A 23,212-nucleotide genomic window follows, 5' to 3' on the forward strand; every position below is an offset into this window, starting at 1 on the left:
TTTAAAATTCATCCATCACTTTACAAGTGGTATGATCCACCTGAGATTTATATCTAATTCATTTTTTTTATTATGATATAAAATGATCTGAAAAAACGGATGGACGGTTTAGATATACAATAAATACAAAAATGTGGGCCTCACGATCAGGGCTGCACTGTGCTCAGTGCGGTAGGTGCCGCAACTAATCCGCTCCCAGAAAGAACGTCGTAAGCATGACTTCACTGAAACGCAATGGTCATTTACTAGAAAAGAAAATATTATTAAAAAAAAAAGAAGAAGAAAAAAGCAAACACTAGATTATGGTGGTAGTCCACTATTTTGAAGTTGTGGTGACTCACCCACTAGACACATGGAATAAAATCATTTAGGTAAATCTAGTCCATCTAAATCATGTTTCCCACTTTTGATTAATTACATTAAAAAAATAAGATTGATTGAGAAATCTTAACCGTCTATTTTCTACTTTTGATTATGGACCAGTGACAATTCAAATTTTAACCGTCCACTTAAAGATCCTTCAATCGGATGTTAGGATCATTCAACCAATGCGATTTTTGTTTATTATTATTCATTATCAGTGAGGCCCACCAGTTAGGAAGTCTGGATTGACGTGCATGCATGCTACATGCAGGAAAGATGATCAGAAGCAACTTAAAATGGTGGTGAATTATCATCTAAGACTTGTCTTGAAAGGAAATGTTTCCGCGTTGACAGATAGATAACACGGCTGAGACCCAAAGGCCGATTCTGGATTCCCAGCAACGGTTTCATTGACACACGCTATCACCTGTTTGACCTATTGCCCTAGCTTTCCCACCGTTCTTTTCACACCCACTCGCCTACCACCGTGTGGTGACTGTTTCACACCTTTTCTTATGTTGTGGTGTTTCATCCACCTTACATTTGGTATTTTGTTATTCGATCTAAGCCGTCCTTGTCATTGTCCCACCTTGGATTAAGATAGAGAACAAAAATCTCACCGACTAATATTCCTAAATATCCAATCGAAGGCTATGAAAATGGGTGGTTTTAAGAAAATGTAGTATAAATTCAATGGGAGGAATCAGATGCTAAGGATTGTGAGTTTTAGATTATGGCCGCCCACAGTGGGACACGCCATTTGGACGGTCTTGATTGTTGTAAATGCATGCGCGTGCATGGTGGATGAGATACCACAGATTGAAAAAGGTGGTGAGCGTGCCTCCTCTATCTCTCTCTCTCTCTGTCCTGAAGCCCTTATCGTCTTCTCCTCCTCCTCCTCCTCATTCTTCTTCTCTCTCTGTCTTTCTTCATTTAAGCCCTTTTCTTCTTCTTCCTTTCTCCCTCTAGCTAACCTGCACCATGGAGGTGCACCACTTCAACATGAGTAACCCAGCAAGCAACCCAGATGGCGGCGATCGCTTCCCACAGTGGAGCTTGAATGAAACCAGAGAATTCCTTGCCATCCGATCGGAGCTTGATCGCACCTTCATGGAGACGAAGCGAAACAAGCTCCTTTGGGATGTAATCTCTTCCAAGATGAAGGAGAAGGGCTACAACCGCAGCGCTGATCAGTGCAAGTGCAAGTGGAAGAACCTCGTTACTCGCTATAAGGTCATCTTACACCCCCACACGTGTAGATATAGATCTTTTCTCCATATATCTGATGAGAAAACACGTTTTTAAAAACACCTACTACGATTTTAACCCTAGATATTGTAGCTGTGCAGTTTTATTATTTATCGATGTCGTTCTTTTGTGTTTAATATCTACTATAATTTCTAATCTTGTTTAGGGAAGCGAAACGATGGAGGCAGAGAACATGCGTCAATTTCCATTCTACGATGAGCTGCGGGCCATCTTTACGGCAAGGATGCAACGGTTGTTGTGGCTTGAAGCCGAGGGGGGAGGGAGCAGCAGTGCGAAGAAGAAAGGGTTGCGATCATCGTCGGAGGATGAAGAAGAATCCAACGATGATAGCGATAAGGCCAAGGGGAGTAAGAAGAAGAAAAGGTTGAAATCGAAGGTCGGGACAGAAAAGAGCCGCGGAAATAATAGTAATAGTAGAAGTAATGTTATCGAGGCGTTGGAGGAATTCATGAGGCAACAAATGCAAATGGAAGTGCAATGGAGGGAGGCAATGGAGGCGAGGGAAGAGGAAAGAAGCATGAAGGAGATGGAGTGGCGACGGAAAATGGAGGCGATTGAGAGAGAGAGAATTGCTATGGATAACCGGTGGAGGGAAAGAGAGGAGCAGCGGCGGATGCGGGAGGAGGCGAGGGCTGAGAAAAGAGATGTGCTTCTTACAACTCTGTTAACCAAGCTCATAAATGATGACATGTAGCCATCCTGTGGAGCGGCGGAGGTTCAGATATCGTCTGGTTTGGATTAGGGTTTTGAAGATAAATGCTAGGTTTTCTTGTTCTCTTCATTGCGGATCCACACACATTTTTGTTGAATTTAGGTGACTCTAGTCTTACCTTGATCTCCTTAATCATTTGTTCTAAAATTAACTAATAGAAAGGAGACGATCCGAGGTTGCAGCTTAGATGGTGAGAAAAACAATTTGCAAATTTTGGGAATTCTATTCTTAATAGAATTTCCAAATTTATGAAACAATATTCATGATGGAAAAAGAGTTCTTTCTCATTTGCAAATTTTGAAAATTCTACTAAGAACAGATATTTAAACATTGTAAGTTATTTTTCTCCGCTCTTGACATGGTCATGATCTAGATGCGCCTAATAAAAAAGCCGAAGGATAAATCCATCTTAACTCACAGGAACTGGCATGGTGATTGTTGCTAAGTAGCATCATCTTTATTAACTTCCTCTAGAGTTCTTGCTTGTCCCTTGGGAGCTGTTCTATTAAATTGGGATTGTTGATAAGTTTGATAAGTAGCATTTATCTCTATTAAGTTCATGTAGAGTTGTGCTTGTCGCCGAGCAGCTTTTCTGTCTAAACCTCCCTTGAAAATCTAATTAATGTCATTCTTTTCTTGAGTGTTTGTTTGTTTCAATAATTATAACTTACTGTGATTATGTAAAGGAAATGTGCAATGATTATAAATTATTTTACTTCTCTCCTAGTCAAATCTGATTTTGATTATCGATTCTCATGTTTGGTTGATTTAATGTAAAATCATCACCAAAATGTATTGATATCAATTTTCACAATACTGTAATGAAAAAGTGTAATGATTACAAATTCATTTGTTTGCATTCTTTCACATCTGTATTTGACCAACGATTCTCATATTCGACATGGCAATGAAAATATCATAATAATGATACTTTTCCTTCGCATTATCCAAGTAATTGCCTAAACAAATATGCCCTAATTATATTAACCGATTCTCCCCGTAGTTCCTCATCCACCAATATTTAGTGCACATGTTCCTGGGATGAAGGATTGGAATTTGGGTTATTCGTGCCAGTTCAATCCAAATCCAATGATAGTGATTAACCTTAATCAATCTCAATTTTTAAATGACTTTCTTTGCCCTAAACATTCCTACTCAAATTTATATGGACCGCATGCATATTAACATTGTAGTGGGAAAGGGAGAAATGCAACTTAAATTGAAGTAGGGTCCTAAGATTTTGTACTCGAATATCTTTGCTTTGGATTGGAAACTTCAAAAGCCCAAACAAACCTTTAGAAGAACCGGTTGTACGGCACAGCTCTTAAAATTTTTTTTTTTTTAAATAAAAATAAAAAACTTACTATTTTTTTTTACCCATTTTGCCTTGGAAAATATTGGATATTTTGACCCGTTATTTGTAAAATTGGGTTGTAGTTTAAGTTAGCTATGACCCATTGTACCTATTTAGTTCTCCGAAGATATAGGGAAAAATACATTTGAATATTGCTCAATGTTCCTTGCTTGATTTATTAGACATTGGAGTCTTTGGTCATGCATTCCTAATTTATTCCAACACAAGATACTTAAGGGTGCGTTTGGTCACACCTAATGTCATGAAATTTCAAGATATTTCGGGATTAACCATTCTAGTTCGGTGCAAAATATCATGATATTAGGTCCAACCAAATGCACCCTAACATATTTGATTTATCTATTTAAAATCAAATGCTTCAGCAGTGCTTGTTACACTATGATTATATATGTGTTTATCAGTAATTTCTCTGCCCATCTCTCTCAACATTTCCAAAACTTGGTTTCCACTCCTATTCCGAGTTGTATCTTAATTGTCACTATACAACATTGGCTTCTTTGGTGCAATGATTTCACTTCAGATTTCTCCGTTGTTTGTAACTCCTTGTGCTCTCTAAAGGATGCTAGGAAACCAAACATGACTGAAAAATGTTAGGTTTGCACCACATGGCTCAATCTCAATCATTCAATTATGGACCTGGCCCCTTTTGGCTAGAACATTTTGTATATGAGTTGTAGCACTTCCTCAAATCTGCTCATTAATCATGAAACGATCTCCGCATTACTTGTATATCATCAAGATAAAGTAGAGAAATGATCAAATTACTTGCAAGACATGCACACAAAAGGTGTATTTGATATTTTTTAGACATGTTCTAACATAGAGGGAGATAATGCTCTTGAATTTTGCATTTGATCTTTGTCAGATGTATATAGGATATTTTTCCCCTTGGAATCACAACATAAGAATGGACCTTGACATCTAGCTGTTTTAAATTCATACTGGTCATACATCAGGTATATCTTGACTAACTTGGAGAATATATCATAATGTCTATTATTTTGCTCAAGGCCCTTTTGACTAGTATTATTTTTCATGATTGTGGGTCCTTAGAGCTCACAAAAAGAACTCATTCCGGATTTTCTTTTCTTATCTTTTCTTTTTAGTAATTTAGAGTTCCTGCTCATAAGAAAAAGGTATTGTCTGGTGGCCCCACAATTCTCTCCATTTGGGGACATGTACAGATCGTTTATATGATGGATTTCCCTGTTGGAAAATCTCCCACATTGGAACTTTTCAATTTTTAATCATTGAAAGATTTTCTTTGGATATGAGACTGCCTCCTCAACTGTCTTTTTGTGGGCTTTCAATTGGATGGCTAGGATTTTCTAATCTTGAAGGCCCTCAGAATCTGTATATCTCCTCAGAGATTAACTGTTGGTGGCCCACATCTATGGAATCATATGCATCAGCAACCAAAATCTACTTTTTCTGAGTAGGACAACATAAATCCTCTTCATTATATTCCGTTCATGACTTTATGACTATGATTTTGAAGTTGAAATCTTCTAACTTTTTCTTATTTACGAGATTCTTTATTTGGTCATGTGATGTTGTGGGCCTTCAATCAATTTCTTTCTGCATTTTAGAATTACCAAAGATTGAAAGAACCTGCTTCCCATTTGTTTATATCCTTAAATTGCGGCCATCTAAGGATCTATGGATCGAAAATATAAAAATCCTTCTTACTCATTATTTAGAAATATAAAGAAAATCTCATAAAAGAAGAAAGTAGATTTGTTGTTGGGAGAACATGCAGAGATAGAAATTGCACTCTTCCATTGACATTTTGTTAGCATATCTTTAGTACGGTCGCCCATGCACATGCGCACACTTACACGTGGGCACATACCACTGTTTTGATCTTGAAGGTTTTTTTTTTTTTTTTTTTAAATTTTTTTTTTAATTATTATTATTATTTTTAAAAAAAATTAAATGTGGGGTCTAAGTTTCAACTCAATCATAAATGAAAGTTACGCATTAAACCATTCTAACATGTTCAAGGAATGAGAATCTATATAGGACTTGGTTTTTATAATGGTATAAGAGAGATTATCCTCTCCATCCAAGCTAAAGTATACGGCACCGTCCATCTCTAAGCATGTACTTGTGGGTGAATTGGGGAGAAGATGAGCCAGATGCGTCTATTGTGCAGGAAGACATGAAGCAACAATCAGAGTCGTTCATCATCAAGTCCGACCGCATAAAGGAGTGCCTCGTATCATTTATTTGGCATGGCTTAAGGTACGAGGTCAATAGCATCATTAGTTTGTGATTTTCTAATTGATATTACTGAGTATATATGCATTTCAGGTCCTAGTTATGGAATTATGACTATCCATTTAATTCCATGAAAAATAACATATGATATTAAAACTTAGGTGATTCGAAGCCTTATACACACAAATTTGTGATTAATGAAAATAAAAAAACGACTTCTATGAAGTTTTAACCGTTCAATACAAGATGAAATCACATCGCTGGAAAGCCTAAATACCATTTTGGTTTGTTCATGTAACGGGACAAGTATGAAATTGATTGATGGCATGTTGGGTGCCGATTGGGTGGGAAGCGGATTGGCTGGTGTCCCACACACCCGCTATATAACTGGTGTATTGATGTCAGCAAGTTCTATAGGTCTCATCATGAGGTATCTATTATATCCAGATGGTTCATCCATTTGGTGAGCCCGTCATAAGGCTAGAATCGAAAAATGAGACAGATCTAAAGATAAAGTGGACCACACTGCAAAAAGCAGTGGGGGATTGAACGTCTACAATCGAAACCCTTTTGGGGGTCACAGAAGTTTCGGATCAATATGAAATTTGTTTTCCCTCTTAATTCAGGTATTTGTGACCTTATGAATAGAGTAGATGGAAAATAAATGTTATGTTAGGCCCTATGAATTTTTTAACGGTGAAAATCATCATCCCGCTGCTATTTTTTGTGTGGTCCATTTGAATTTTGGATATGATTTATTTTTTGAGTAATACTCTAAAATGATCTCAAAAATTTGATGCACGGTGTGGATATAATAAATACATCATTGTGGGGGCCATGTAACTTTGATCTCCTTTGAACTGTTCGTACAACATAGAGCTCGACTAGTGTCAGCGCTCGTCCTCGTACGACACGTATCTACACCAGCTGTATAGCTAGTGGGTGGTACGCCGGCCAATCTGCTTCCGATTGGTTGCAGTTTATCTATTTTGAAAGACCATTTTAGAGCATGACCCTGAAAGAAGGCATATTGAAGGCTTAAGTGGAACACACCACATGAAGCAGTACGGATTAAACTCTTGCTATCCAAAACTTCTCGGAGGCACAAAAGTTTTGGATCAAACTAAAATTTATGTTTATCCTTCATTTGAGTTTTCACGACCTTAAAAACAGGTTAGATGGAAAATAAACATCTCAGTGGCCCACGGAAAGTTTTCAATGGTAGAAGTTCAATCCTCACTACTTCCTATGGTGTAGTCCAATTAAGCCTTTAACCAGACTCCTTTTTGGGATCATGCCCTAAAATGATCTGTCAAAATAGATGGACGGCATAGATAAATTATATACATAACTATGGGCCCACAGTTATGTAATCATGGCCCAGCCAATCAATCCTCAACTGTATCCCTGTGTTAAAAAGTTCCATGTTATGCCATGACTGTCGTCTGATGTCTCAAAACCATCGTCAATGAGATGTTGCTTACATTATTCGGCCTAAGGTGCTCAAAGACATTCATCTTTCCGTACTGTCCAGCTATTATGATCCTAAAACCGTTCATTCATTGGGTCCATAATAGCATGCAGATGATCAACGAGTCTTTTGCACTGTGGGGTATAAGTACGGTCAGATTGGAATCTTCCATCTAACAATGGACTAATGGACGTTTTTGAGCTGTCCATATGATGGGCATTCCAACAAACAAATCTGATTCATTGATTCTATGTATTAAGGTGGTAAACATGATCTGAACGGTTCAGGACCGTATTGTCATATCTTGACCGTCCACTTTATGGATAATATTTGTCAAATCTGTGTCATCAGATCTGGACCATCGACCTGTGGACTTTAACCATATAAGTCAAAGACTGTTCCTTATGGACAATAGACATGTTGGATCTGAACGGTCCATCATGGACATCCATTTATGGGGTCCATAAGTAGGCCTTGAACAAACCAGATCTGGACCGTCCATCATGGATGATGATCAGACAGATCTGGATCATTCATATCAGCCTCTTGGACATATTTGGACCATCCATTTTGGCCACTAGCTGGATAGATTGGGCCACCCATCTATGGTTGCTGATTGCCAGATTTGGGCTGTCCATCTATGGACAATGGGCATTTACATGGGTCGTGGATCTATAAACACGAACCGGATGGTTTGGATCATATGACTTTATAAGTTGATAATTATAGCCTATTTGTGGAAATGATCCACATCGAATCTAAACCGACAACACTGTGAAATGTCAGTGGTCGTGAAGTATAAGTTATGCACACCCACGGTATGTCGGTATATGTGACATTTCATGTCCTATTATTGGGTTCTATTATTGAGATGAGCTAAATGGATGTACCCTAAAAATCTATTTTGAAGGGAAAATTACATAAATGCCTTTATTTATTTTGATATTTAAAGTGCTGATAGAAAACTATGGCCCTCAAGTGTTATTTGTTTCACATCCTAGCCGTTCAGGTGGTGCACCGTGGTTTGATTATCCGAAGGACAAAATATTTGACTGATCCAAGTATTGCTCATATGATGAATGGATCGATTTCGATTAAATGTGTGTGAATATGTTTAGTGTCGGGTGTGCCAGAGTTTTATTGGACTTGAATCAAATTAAACGTCTTGTGATCCCAAGCGTTGAGATAGCCAGATTAGGAAAGGATTTGTGAAGATCAGCTTGAGTACTTAGCCACCAATTGGTAAGGTGAAGGAGAGGGTTAGTCCTTCCGATGATTTATTTATTTATTATTATTATTATTATTACTTTGGAAACAATGATTTTTCTTACAATGATAATGGTTTAGTCACGTTTTTTGACAAAAGCAATAAAGATAAACTAAAAAAATGCTTGATGTCAATTTTATTAATCTAGAAGTAAACAAAGTATAATCGGAAAAAGAAAAATAAACTGAAGTGATTATTGACGGCGGCTAGACTAGCAAAATGGTCATGGTTTAATGATCTTCCAACTTGTATGGTCAGCAGGTCATGACTAGGAAATTACTAAGTAAGAATTCAACAATTTGGGGATCCAACGACGGGGTGGTGGATATAATTTATACTATACTAACCGGCTTAATGTAGCGGTACATTGGACAAAAGTAGAAAATAAACTAAAAAACTTTGCTAAAGGCTCCAAGCTTGCTACAGCATGGTGTGCTCAACAGAAGTGGATGAATTGAAATTAAAATTAATTGGAATACGTGTTAATAAGGGACAAAATATAAGATAGGCAGCATAGAGTTGAAAAGGTTTTGTGATTATATTGGCACAAGACTTTGAACTCTTCTTTTTATTATGCTTTTATATTTTTGGAGAGGCTGTGGCCATGCGTAAGACTCCTTAACTTCTGCAAATAGTCTTTTGATTAGGTAGTGACCTTATCTTGACGTGATCTAATTGGATTTGGAGTCTTTTAGGTATTATGCTACTGTGAGCAATAATATCTCTGTCTTCGGGCTTCTAACTCTTTGAGTCCGATTTTATAGTTCTTAGGAAGGTTTCATATGCACTTCGGTCATAATTCTCTTTAAGAATAGGTCTTGGAACAATGATCCTCTAGCAAAGGTTTTGTAGACGGTAACTAATTAAGCAAGAGTCTAAGAATGACAATTCTTCAACAAGGCTTCCTCTACATTTTGTTAATTAATCGAGTATGCCTTGAACCTACTGGTCATGTGTAAGGTAGACCATTGCTATTAATGTTTTGGATGTGTGTCATCGGTAGATAGGTATCTGGGTGTTTGACCTTCCTACCAGGATATGTGTCATCAGTAGATAGGTATCTGCAGTTTTCTCCAATTGCAAGTATGATTGTTCATTTGCTTTCATACAAGTGTGGCGACCTGTGGTGGCATCTTGTTTATTGGTTTGGCTATATTAGACTAGATATAAACACCAAGAATAAGCTAAGCCGAATCATAAAATTAATATATTCCACTAATTAAAACAATCCAAATCCATGTGTAACCCATTTCGGATCAACCCGAATTCTACTTTCGAATGATCTCCTTGGTGGGTTTATATTTAGGCAAGTTGGATGTTAAACACAAGCCATGGGCCCACAATTCTCGGCTTTCTTACTTTTTAAAGAAAATAATAAAAGAGGGCATCTTGATAAATCTCTTGGACTTTTAAACGAGGCATTATTTGGTAAAATGCTATTTCTAAAGGATTTTTAAGTAAAATCCCTGGTAGTTTAAGGGTTTTTTTTTTTAATTTTAATTTTAATTTTTATGTAAAAAAATTTTTTTTAAGGAGTTTTGCTGCAAAATCATGCAAAAATGATAATTTCATCAAATAATGCCTCCAAACGAATTGCCAACCAGGTACCTTTTCAGGGATAAAATTAGCGAATACCCTTGTTTTTTTTTTACCCAAGTAATTGCCGAAGGCAAACACCAACATGGTTAGTTTTTTCCTCAAAAAGGAATGCAGTTGAGAATTGTTGGGACCACGTGGCCTATGCATGTTATCTAATCCGTCCAACATATGCACCCGAACAGGTTAATCACCTGTACGAAAACTTGGCCCTAACAAATCATTGGATTTGGTTACATGTGAATTTGAATGATTTTGGGTGGTATAAGTTATTTTTGCAGTGTGGACCAACCAATGATTGGATCCACTATATTTTTTGTTGGCCTCATTATCATGGTGGGGGGTGCAAAGATGCCTTGGATGTTATGCACATGCCAATTAGGCACCTCAAGCTTGGGCTTAGACACTTTCTAAAGGAAAATTAATGAGGCATTTGGGTAATTTAACACTCCAAAAATGTTGTAATTGCCTATGGTGGAAGCATTAATTATTTGGTAAAATCCAAATTGACAAGGATTTTTTCTTAGAATTTCTATTTTTGCATAATTAAAAAAGAAGCTACCTAATTAATATGGAATTTACATTCTCATACCTTATTCGTTAATTGATATAATTATCATTCCACCATTTTCTCCATTATAATTAGTTGCAAGTAAATGGGTCGTAGCTCGAGTAGGCCTCACCTTAATGTTTATATAAAATTCAACCCAACCAGCAGGTCCGACTCAATTCAGCTGGATCACATGATTGGAAACAACTTACAGGGCAATGTTCGCCTTCCAAAGAGTTCGCATTGGTGTGGCTCACATGAATCACGGATGTGTATGAGTATTGGGTTACGGGCATAATTTTTTGTGTGGAATCTAATGGTTGGAGTGAATTTTCTATAATTATCATGATGGGCCTCGTAAAAATTAAGGGCGGATGTCTCTCTTCCAACTGTTTCCTTTGGTGTCACGTGACCCAATGATCTTTTATATATTTCTTCAGTAGTCATTCTACGTATTATGCAATAGTATCTTAGGCCTAGCGATTCTTGAACCGTAAATGATTGGTGAACTAGTGGATCCTTTTGTAACTCTTTTGGAAACATTACTCGTATGGTACTTCTTTCCCATATTTCAAATCCTCTGTATGGTACCCAATAAGTTTTTGAGTATTCTTTTAATGGTTTTAGTACCAACTAGATTATTAACAATACATTTTTTAAGAGAACGTTAATAAATTCCAAATTCCATTTCGTTGTCCAATAACAGTCTTTTTAATTGGTATTGTTATAGCTTTTTGGTTAGATATTGGAACAAAATTACTTATCAATAAATCTCTAACTTTAGGTCCTTTTTTAAAAATTGATTTGACCATGAAATACCATGATCATGTGTCCAGGGAATAGTTGCTTCAAAGTTGACGTAGAGCGGGCAACTTCATGGTCAAGATGGATCAGAAAAGGCCCGGTCGACGATAGAAGTGATCCGGACCATCAGACCTTATATTGGACGTATCTTGCAATCTGGAATGAGTTACTAGACGTAAAATATATGATTTTGTGGTAGAACGAGCTACTTTAGCCACCCAACTGGCTATGCCAAGTTGCGCAAGCCGGATTTGTGAAATACCCTCGAATCGATGGTCGTTTCCCCGTTTTAATTCCGTTTTTACTATAAATAATAAATTTCAGTTTCATTATAACTCTTCATCCATTGGGTTTTAGGAGTTGCGCCCAACGTGAAAAGAGCTTAGAATAATTAGGAGAACAGTTTGGTGAGGTCAAATAGGATACTTACTATTTTTGGCCAAAAACCTTGCACACTAGTAGACATCACGACCGTCTATAAATAGTAAGTTCATTATTTATAGTAAGTTGTGAATTCTAGGAGTTTTTGTTGTAGTTTGCTTCTTATTTCTCTTCCATTACTTGGTATTCCTATTTAAAGGGCCGTGAACTCGTTTATTTCGATCATCAATCAATTTTGAATTTTATAGAATTTATTTTATATTTTTCTTGCTTTCTTTCTCTAGGATTCGAGAAGTCTCTGTGAGGAGTCCAGAGAAGTTCCATAGATTCGAAACAGTTATTCCCTTGAGGAAGACGGTGCTCGACCTCACGTCCTTCCTTGCGTCAATTGGTATCAGAGCGAGGTTTTTTCCTCGGATCTATGGCTTCTAACGATGGGTTGGGCAACAATCTCATGGACGATGCTCCATGGAATCAACTTTTAACGGATTTTAAAGTAGCGCAACGAGAGAATCGGCAAGCCATGAAAGGGTTGTAGGCTTCCATCGATCGCATGACAGATCGCTTGGTAGATCGCATAGTGAAGGCCCTAGGGCAACTCCGTGTTCCTGATGGTAATCCTCCACCACCAATTGTTGAGACTTGTAATCACCTTGATCGTAGGATAGTACCGTCAGTGCATCCAAGGGTCATTCCTGAAGAAGAGGGATCCAGTGAGGAGGAGATCGATGACATAATCTTCCAACACCCCAGACAAGGCGGTAATCGAGTAAATCAAGCAGATCGGGAATTCAAGATGCAGGTTTATATTCATATCTTTAATGACCAACTACACATTGAGGATTTTCTCGATTAACTTTCTGAAGTTGAGCGATTCTTCAAGTATATAGATATCCCTGAAGCAAAAAAAGGTCAAGATTGTGGCTTACAAGTTGAAAGGCGAAGCTTCAGCTTGGTGGGAACAATTGCAACTTGCACGGACTAAGTAGACGAAAGCACCAATCCGTGCATGGCAGCTGATGAAGCAACTACTATATGGGAACAACAGATCAATTTCCTCGATTGACTTTCTGAAGTTAAGCGATTCTTCGACTATATAGACATCCCTAAAGCAAAGGTCAAGCTTGTGGCCTACAAGTTGAAGAGCGGAGCTTTAGCTGGTTGGAAACAACTACAACTCACACGGACTAGGCATATGAAAGCATCAATCCGCACATGGCAGCAGATGAAGCAACTTGTAACAACCCATTTTTTCGTAAGAACCAACCCCACCGTCCGCTTGCATGTGGCCCACCTGAGTTTTGGATCAGCCTCATTTTTTGCCTTATATCCTCTCATGGCCAGGCCAAGATGATGGATGAAGTAGATTTATATCGTCGTTAGTGGGACCCACCATATTTTTTTTAAAAAAATAAAATTTCTTCCACACGTCACTGCCGACTATTCCACTCTCTCCCTCCTTCCTTCTTTTTCGTATGGTAATGGGCACTGAACCCCCCTCCAAATCAAAATTGTCCATAATCCTCACTCTTTCATTCAGTTACTCACCTCCTTTATAAAAAAAAAAAGAAACAAAGAAACAATCGAATAAAAAAAGAGAGAGATGGATAGAGAAAACTCTATAGATCAAGAGAGAGAGGTTGGAGCAGGGCTGGATAATCAGATTTTTTTAAAGTAGGTGATCTTAACTTGAATTTTAACATTTTCAGTTAATTATTATATTATTTTTTTTTCAAAATTTTAATAGTTATATTACTTAAATTAATTATTATGTGATTGATCTTTTTATATAAAATTTATTTAATTATTTAGTTTAATTGTTAAAATTTTGAAATATACCTTGAAACAATTGTTGAATTAAATCAATTTGTTTCATAGTTAAATTTTAATTTAATATTCAATATATATATATATATATAATTTTAATTCTAAACTTTTAAAAAGTAATAATTTAAATAAATTTTGTTATTAAAACAATCAAATTCATCAGCTTTGGAATTTATTTAATTAGATTGATTGATTTAAATCTTAAGTTAAATTTAAATATAAACTAATTCTTAAATTGTAAAAATATTTTATTTATATAAATTTATTAAAATTTAATCTAATATTAGAATAATATAAGAAAAAAATATTTGTTAAGTTTATGTGATAATTAAAGTAAAATTTAAAATTTAAAATTTAGTGAATAAAAATAATAAATAAATATAAATCAATTCTTAAATTGTAAAAATACTTTATTTGTATAATTTATTAAATTTTAATTTAATATCATAACAATATAAAAAAAAATTGTTAACTTTATGTGATAATTAAAATAAAATTTAAAATTTAGAATTTAGTGAATAAAAATAATAAATAAATACAAATAAATTCTTAAATTGTAAAAAATACTTTATTAAATTTTAATTTAATATCAGAACAATAAAAAAAAATTGTTAAGTTTATGTGATAATTAAAATAAAATTTAAATTTTACAATTTAGTGAATAAAAATAATAAATAAATATAAATAAATCCTTAAATTATAAAAATACTTTATTTATATAAATTTATTAAATTTTAATTTAATATCAGAACAAAGTAAAAAATATACATATATTTGTTATGTTTATGTGATAATTAAAATAAAATTTAAATTTTAGAATTTAGTGAATAACAATAATAATTATTTTTATGCTAATATTTAATATTATTTAAGCAAAAATTTTGATTTAATTAAAGTTAAAATTTAAAATAAAATTTCTTATACATTATTAAATCAGTAATTTCTAAATTTAATAATACTAAAAATAATATTTTATTTAAAATTTTTAATTATTAAAGTTTCAACAAAATTATATTTATAATTATTAATTAGAAATAAAAAATTATATTGTTGATATTTTCGATTGCGAAACAATGATTTATCTTACATGCATGTCTAGCATTCATTGAGTATCGATTTTAATATGTTGGATGTAACGTAAGTAAATAGGGTGATCGTGTCCCTTGGGTGTAAGACCCTAAAGCTAACAAGTAGGGCGATTGTGTCCCTTGGGTGAATGACCTTATAACCCACTAGATCCTTTGGAGTATCATTTATGTACGACGTATGAGTACAATTATGTGTGTAGATATACGTCAGAGGTACAACTACAACAGTAGTCTGACCAGCTAATGTATAAATGGATCCATCACCATAAGGTACCGATGCATGGATGTTATTACAATGTGGCCATCCACTTGGGTACGGTGTTATATGAAATGATATATATTGTTTATGAAAATTCATGGAAAGTATCACATGAATCATAATTTTACAATTCTATTGCTTAAATTCATGTTCTTTTATTATATGTATTCAATTTTCCTCCATTATTTTTAAAATTTTGATATAATCTGAATATGTTAAATTTTCGATAAGAAATGACCCTACTAGGTTGTTATGCTCATCCTACTATAAAAAGGCACAGGTGCAAAGCTGGAATACTACGAGCAGACGGGTCTTTACTATTAGTTTTATTTTTCTAAAAAATTAGGTTTAATTTAAATGTCAATTCAGTTTTTGTTATTTAGGTTTAATTTAAATTCCAAATTTCAATGTAGAAAAAAAAACTATCAAGAGAGTTAAATTTAATAAACCTTTCCGCAGTATTTTCTTTTTAGATGACTTTGAATATTTATTAAATTTGATTGAATTATGTGGATTGTAATAAATATCAATATATTAAAACTCGTGAACTTAAGATTCGGGTATCCGAATGTCGGGGCGTGACACAACTACTACATGCCTGATTCCTCCCTAGCGACTACGATCAAGTATTATTCTAACAATATCAAATTTTTCGATAGGGTAGTCAGTCGGTGAGAGAATACGTAGAAGAATTTTATCGTTTGGTGGCGCGTAACGATTTGGTCGAGAATAAATTGCAACAAGTTGCCCGATTCAATGGTGGATTGCGTATGACGATCCAGGATCAGGCCCAGACGTAGTCCGTCTGGATGATGAACGATGCAATCAAGTTGGCTACCCGGGCAAAAGCACAACTTGAACGTCCTAACACACAGATCTATCCTACTGCAATGGTCGTCGCGGCAGGTCTGCCCAGGGAGCTCCATACCCTAAGGGGAATGAGCCCGTAGGAGCAGGCACTCAACCTCCTACACCCGTGAACCGGGATCAAGGAAGGAGGCAAAGTAGGCCTCAAAGGGGTGTATCGACTGCTGCTGACCCAACCAGGATCCCGAACCCTTATGCTCGGCTAAGGGGAGACCATTACTTTCATTGTGGCCAGCCAGGTCACATGTCAAGTACTTATCCCTAGCGACAAGTGGCGAACCTCACTATTAATGATTGTAGTGTTGAAAACGCCGACAAGGATCTAGGTATTGAGGAACCAGAGCACGACATAGAAGACGATGCGGATGAGTCAGGTTGAGTTCAGTAGGAGCATGGTGAATTAGTCATTGTGAGGCGACAATTATACACACTAAGGAAAGAAGTACACCCATAATGGCATAACATCTTCTGAACTAAGTGTACTGTGAATCGAAAAGTCTGTGATGTGATCATCGACAGCGAGAGCAACGAGAATATCGTCTCCAAGGTAATGGTAGAAAAATTGTAATTGAAAATGGGGCATCATCCCTCCCCATATACGATCAGTTGAATCAAGAAGGTCAGCGAAACAAAGGTTGTTGAACAATGCACCATATCCTTTTCAATTGGCAAACATTATAAGGATGAAGTAGTATGCGATATGGTTGAGATGGAAGCATGTCACAAACTACTCGGTCGACCCTGACAATCTGACCATGGCACCACTTATAAAGGGCAAGATAACATATATATCTTCGTCAAGGACGGACAGAAGACCATATTGGCCCCCTATGGATCCAGAGAGACCACCTGAAATTTCTAAAGTGGAGGGTCGTTTTCTCTTAACCATACGGGACTTCGTAAAGGAATCCAAAAAAACAAGACAGGCCTATGCACTAATCATGAAAGGGAGAGAACTCATTCTCACCAATATCCCCGATGAACTAAAACCCTTATTACATGAGTTTAAAGAAATTTGGCCTAATGACTTTCCCGATGGATTACCTCCCATGTGAGATATCCAACACCATATTAACCTTATCCCTGAGTCTAGATTATCAAATCGTCCTCACTATCGGATAAGTCCGAAGGAGTGTGAAATTTTGTAAGGGCAAGTAGAGGAATTGATTCGTAAGGGTCTCATCTGAGAAAGCATGACCCCATGTGCCGTACTTGCTCTATTAACTCCTAAGAAAGATGGGAGTTAGCGCATGTGTGTGGACAGCCGAGCCATCAACAAAATCACCATCAAATACAAGTTTCCCATACCACGGCTATAAGATATGTTGGACATGCTTGAGGGCGCAAAATTATTCTTGAAATTAGATCTGAGGAGAGGATACCATCAGATTCGAATACGGCTGGGTGATGAGTGGAAGATGGCCTTGAAAACCAAGGAAGGATTGTACGAATGGATGGTCATACCCTTCGGTCTTTTGAATGCGCCTAGCACATTCATGAGGTTGATGACCAAGTTCCAAAACCCTTCATTGGGTGGTTCGTTGTAGTATATTTTGATAATATTTTGATATACAGTCAAGACGAAACCATTCATATGGAATACCTCAAGAAGGCCCTTCAAGTGCTCACTGAAAATAAACTGTATCTCAATTTTAAAAAGTGCAGCTTTATGACCGATAGTCTGTTATTTCTGGGCTTTGTTATAACATCCATGGGCATTCGGGTGGATGAGAAAAATGTGAAGGCAATCAAAGAATAGTCGGTTCCCACAAATATTCACGAAGTGCAAAGCTTTTATGGTCTGACAACATTCTATCGTCGGTTTGTGAAAAATTCCAGTACCATTGTATCACTAATCATAAATTGTATGAAGAATGGGTAGTTTCAGTAGACTGACAAACTCGATAGGAGCTTTGCTGAAATTAAGTGCAGGTTGTCCACGACCCCAGTTCTTGTACTTCCCAACTTCGACAAACTATTTGAAGTCGAATGTGATGCCTCATATGTCTGAATCGGGAGAGTTTTGTCTCAAGAAGGTGTACTGATAACCTTCTACAGTGAGAAACATAGCGATGCACGTAAGAGGTGGTCTACATATGAAATTAAATTATACGCAGTGGTCTAAGCACTGCGACACTGGTGACAGTATTTGATTCAAATGGAATTTATACTATACACAGACCATCAAGCTCTCAAATTCATTTATATCCAAGTCTGGGCAACAGAACAAGGTAGCTGATGCATGCTACGTGGATTTCGTTTTTGCAAGAATTCATGTTCGTGCTGAACATAAGTCTGGGCAACAGAACAAGGTAGTCGATGCACTGAGTCATCGTGCAACTTTGTTAGTCACTATGAGTAATGAGGTTGTCGGGTTCAAGCGCCTCAAGGACATATATGCCGACGACGACGACTTCAAGGACGCATGAGATTGATGCCAAGAAGGTCATCCCAGTGACCTACATATGCAAGACGGGTTCCTTTTCAATTGGAATCGATTGTGCATCACCAAAAGTTCGTTAAGGGAACAGATCAAGCCTTAGTGGACACCTTGGGCGAGACAAGATATGAGCTCTTTTAGAATAGCGGTATTACTGGCCGCAATTGGTACATAATGTGGGAAAAACAGTTCAATGTTGCTATGTTTGTTAGACTTTCAATAGGCAATCTCAACATACGGGCCTCTATACCTCGTTACTTGTGCCGACGACCCTTGGGAGGACTTATTTATGGACTTCGTGCTTGGCCCCCTACAGACACAGCGTGGCATGGATTTGGTGTTCGTGGTGGTAGATTGTTTCTCCAAGATGACACACTTTATCTCATGTAAGAAGACTCTTGATGCAACACATGTGGCAAATCTATTCTTCAGAGAGATTGTGCAGTTACATGGGGTTCCTAAGTCTATTACTTATGACCATGACACAAAGTTTATTAGCCGCTTTTGGCGGACTTTATGGACTCGATTCGATACATGACTTCAATTCAGTAGCGCCTACTACCTACAGACTGACGGACAAACAGAGGTTGTGAATCACACGTTGGAAAACCTTCTTCAATGTATTTCAAGAAAAAAACCAAAACATGGTGAACCGCTCGACAAGGAAATTTTCATTCCAGATTATTTACGGATGAGTGCCTCTCCACATACTTGACTTGATCTCTTTGCCCAAACTCCCAAGCATAAGCATTGTAGTAGAACACATGGCATACAAAATCATGGGCATTCATGTAGACGTGCAAGCCAAGCTACATACCTCAAACGAGAAGTATAAGGAGCAAGTGGACAAGCATTGACGAAAAAAAGTGTTCGAGGTGGGCGACCTTGTTATAGTTTATCTGCCTAAAGAAAGATTTCCAACCAGGACGTACAACAAGTTGAAGAATAAGAAGATTGGACTAGTACCAATCATCCGAAAATCAATGACAATGCTTACGTTGTTGATCTTCCAGATGACATGGCTATCTCATAGACTTTCAATGTCGCGGACCTAATTGAGTATCATGAACCAGAGCAGGACGAGTTCTTTTAAAGTGGAGGGGACTGACGTAGATTGGGTCACAGACAACTTCATGGCCAAGATGGATCAGAAAAGGCCCTGTCGACGACAGAAGTGATCTGCACTGTCCGACCTTAGATCGGGCGTATCTTGCAATCTGGAATGAGTTACCGGAAATAAAATATATGATTTTGGGGTAGAACGAGCTACTTTAGCCACCCAACATGATTCGCGAAATACTCCCGGATTGAGGGTCGTTTCCCCATTTTAATTCCGTTTTTACTATAAATAGTAAGTTTTAGTTTCATTATAACTCTTCATCCGTTGGGCTTTAGGAGTTGCGCCCAACGTAAAAGGAGCTTAGAATAATTAGGAGAACAGCTTGGTGAGGCCAAATAGGTTACTTACTATTTTTGGCCAAAAACTTTGCGCACTAGTAGACATCACGACGGTCTATAAATAATAAGTTTACTATTTATAGTAAGTTGCGAATTCTAGGAGTTTTAGTTGTAGTTTGCTTCTGATTTCTCTTCCATTCCTTGGTATACCTATTTAAAGGGTTGTGAATTCGTTTATTTCAATCATCAATCAATTTCAAATTTTATAGAATTTATTTTCTATTTTGCTTGCTTTCTTTCTCGAGGATTCGAGAAGTCTCTGTGAGGTGTCCAGAGAAGCTTTGTGGATTTGAAATAGTTATCCCTTGAGGAAGATGGTGCTCGACCTTACGTCCTTCCCTGCGTCAAAAGAGAATCCTCCCTAGATACATCTTTTCATTATGGATCCATTCCGAATATATGGATCATGCTAAAGATTCACATTTCTTCTTTTCTTTCTTTTTATATTTTATAAAAAGATAAAATAAATACAATGGATTTAAAATTTATTCCTAGGTAAATCGATTGTGAAATGCTTCCATAAAATGTCCAATATTTGTTTTACGTCTTCTATGCGAAATTGTTCAATTCTCATTAGATCTTCTTGACTATTACTCAAAAGGCCCAATAATGTAAAATGTGTTAAGCATGTCAGGTAGGTTCTTAGGTGTTACTCACATGTTCGCCATTGGAAACACCACTCCCCGTCTGAATTGCATCGGCATTCATCTTGAGCTAGGATTGAACTCTTCATGAGATTCACAGTTGCATTGCTTATAACTTCCTTGTTCATAAACAAAGAGGATTGTGAATTGTCTTTCATTCCAAGGCATAACTTGTATCCATGCGCTTCATATTAGCCCAATGTTCGCTCTCAGCAATATACCATCCATACCTTCTCACATCAATCCCCCGAGCCTCTTATCCATTCATATTCTATCATGACGGGGGAGCAAATCAAAATAGAAAAACTTACATTGGGTTTAGGGATAATGAAGCTCAAATTGATGACTTTCACCACATCAATGTGATACTCTACTGTCGAGTTATATCCCTTCCCTGCCCCTATCGAGAAATAAAATAGTCTAATCCTATAGCAAAGGGTCGAGAAACTCAACACCACTATTCCTGAACAACTTGGAGCCGACCCTTCTTTTCGCACTATTATGGATACAAAAATAATAGAAAAATTAGATTCAATTGTCAACTGCTCCTATCGAAAATAGAATTGACTATGGATTCGAGCTATAGTACATGTTTCATAAAATCTGTATGATTTTCTCGATCTAAATCGAGCATACAGGAAGAAGATTTTGTTCAGCATGTTCTATTCGATACTGGTAAGAGAATAACCTGACTCAATATCATTCAAAAAAAAAAGAAAAAGAGAGGAAGCAGAACCAAGTCAAGATGATATGGATCAACCCCTTCTTCTTACACTAAAGATCTTACCATTTCCGAAGGAACTGGAGCTACATCTCTTTTCAATTTCCATTCAATAGTTCTCATGTGTTTTCACATCCTTTTGAGACCTCGAAAAATGAAAAAAAAAATCATTTTCTTAGGAACACATACAAGATTTGTCACTACAAAAAGGATAATGGTAACGTCCACCATTAACTACATTTATTAATTTAATAGTATAGAAATACGTTTCCTACCGAGACAAAATTTGTAACCAGCTATCATCTTGCCTAGCAGGCAAAGATTTACTTCCGTGGAAAGATTGATTCATTTGTAGCCCACCAAAATTACAAGTTAGCTTGAGTTTTTATCTAAGGGATTCATACAAGATTAGATATCTAATAGTCCGAGTGGATCTTACATAACCACGATGGTGGGTCCATCAAAATAAGAGTTGTCTCTGGTACAGTTCCCTCTTCTTTTTTTTCCCTAAAATAAGCTCTTTGTGCACTTGTAGAGGGACGCTCAGACTTGATTTTTAGTGGGGCCTAGTGGGATTTGTATATGAAATCCAATCGAACCATTAGATATGTAATCCTAGTTTAGGCCTAAATCTAAAAAATCAGGTTGACTTGTAATTCAGGTGATCCACACCAAAGAAAACAGTTAGGAGAGAAACGTGAACCATTGGTTTTTATAGTGCTTAGATGCCACACCAAAATTTAGGCTTGGAGCATAAAAATTAGGCCCATCCAAGTTCAGGTGGGCCATACTAAGGGAAACTATTTGGAGGGCGAACATTGTCCTATACACTGTTTCCAGATATGTGGTCCACCTGAATCACAGATGTGAGTGATTTTTGGTCCTTTGTCCTAACCTGAAGTGATGCACCTAGTGATCGGACGTATTTTCTCGTAAGGACACCCAACCAGCAATTTAAAAAATGTAACATAAAATAGTGGAATTGTAATTTATTGATTAAAGAGCCAACTCTTTTAAAACCTTTTTTTAAAAAGTACTGGAATGTAAAATCTATATATATATATATATACATATATATTGGTGGGCCCCCGTTAGGTCATGGGATATCCCAAAAATCATTCGTACGTATTGGGAACTCAAGTGGGCTACACTATCTGAAATTGTATGAAATAATGTCCAAAACATTTAAAAGAACTTGTTGGGGTCACTTGAGTTTTGGATAGGTCTCAAACTCGATGTGAGCCCTCATTCAAATGGAAACACACAATGGATGGGCTGGATTTCTAAACCATATCTCTGTAGGCCCTATAAATGATCATGAATGTTTCAATGGTTGGATATTCATTCTCAACTGTTGTCTATGGTGTGACCCACTTAAGTTATAGATTGGCCTGACTTTAGGCTTGTGGCCCACCATGGAAGGGTGCATCTGATTTATGGGAGTGGATGTCCATCCCACATCATTGTGGGGCCCACAAAGCTTGACCTCGTGGGGAAGCTTCTCATAAGGTTCGACCTCATGGTATCTTTTCCACATAGAGAGAGAGAGAGAGAGAGAGAGAGAGAGAGAGAGAGCACGCTCAAAACCGCAAGGATATCTGGAGAAATTCTCGAGCCAAAAAATTCCCAACAATGAGATATGTCACCATGGTGTATACATGTATGTCACATATCCTTTGTGTGCACTCACATGGATAGCTGCAAGCACATATCACGTCACATGTATATCCTTCGTTTGCACTTGCATGTATAGCCATATGGTGTAAGTGTATCATATCAAACGTGCTAATTTGAAATAAGTGTGGATCATTTAATTAATGTATCAAGTGAGCACACTACAAGAAAATTTGGCTTTACCGGTGGCCAGAAGTGCCCCTAAAAGGTCAAAAAACCACTGGTA

General features: G+C 36.8%; 1 protein-coding gene across 5 annotated transcripts; it reads left to right on the forward strand.

Moving 5' to 3' along the window:
• Positions 1–1,101: 1,101 nt before the first annotated feature.
• LOC131223582 (trihelix transcription factor GT-3b) lies at positions 1,102–6,179 on the forward strand. Of its 5 annotated transcripts, none has more exons than XR_009160566.1 (4): positions 1,102–1,596; positions 1,778–2,446; positions 4,585–4,675; positions 5,820–6,179. XR_009160566.1 is itself a non-coding variant. In XM_058219018.1 (2 exons), the coding sequence occupies exons 1-2, from the start codon at positions 1,345–1,347 to the stop codon at positions 2,324–2,326; spliced, it is 801 nt and encodes a 266-aa protein (XP_058075001.1). In that variant the 5' UTR covers positions 1,102–1,344; the 3' UTR covers positions 2,327–2,761. The 5 variants fall into 5 exon arrangements, 1 of the variants encoding a protein (XP_058075001.1); XR_009160567.1 differs by having other exon boundaries at positions 5,875–6,179; XR_009160565.1 differs by lacking the exon at positions 4,585–4,675.
• Positions 6,180–23,212: the final 17,033 nt, after the last annotated feature.

This window comes from Magnolia sinica, chromosome 13 (assembly GCF_029962835.1).
Source record: "Magnolia sinica isolate HGM2019 chromosome 13, MsV1, whole genome shotgun sequence".
Taxonomy (NCBI): domain Eukaryota; kingdom Viridiplantae; phylum Streptophyta; class Magnoliopsida; order Magnoliales; family Magnoliaceae; genus Magnolia; species Magnolia sinica.

Excerpts from the sequence above, each read along its gene's own strand:
- LOC131223582 (XM_058219018.1), top strand. The coding sequence starts at position 1,345 with ATGGAGGTGCACCACTTCAACATGAGTAACCCAGCAAGCAACCCAGAT. Across the intron at positions 1,597-1,777 it reads ACCTCGTTACTCGCTATAAG|GGAAGCGAAACGATGGAGGC; the intron begins GTCATCTTACAC and ends AATCTTGTTTAG.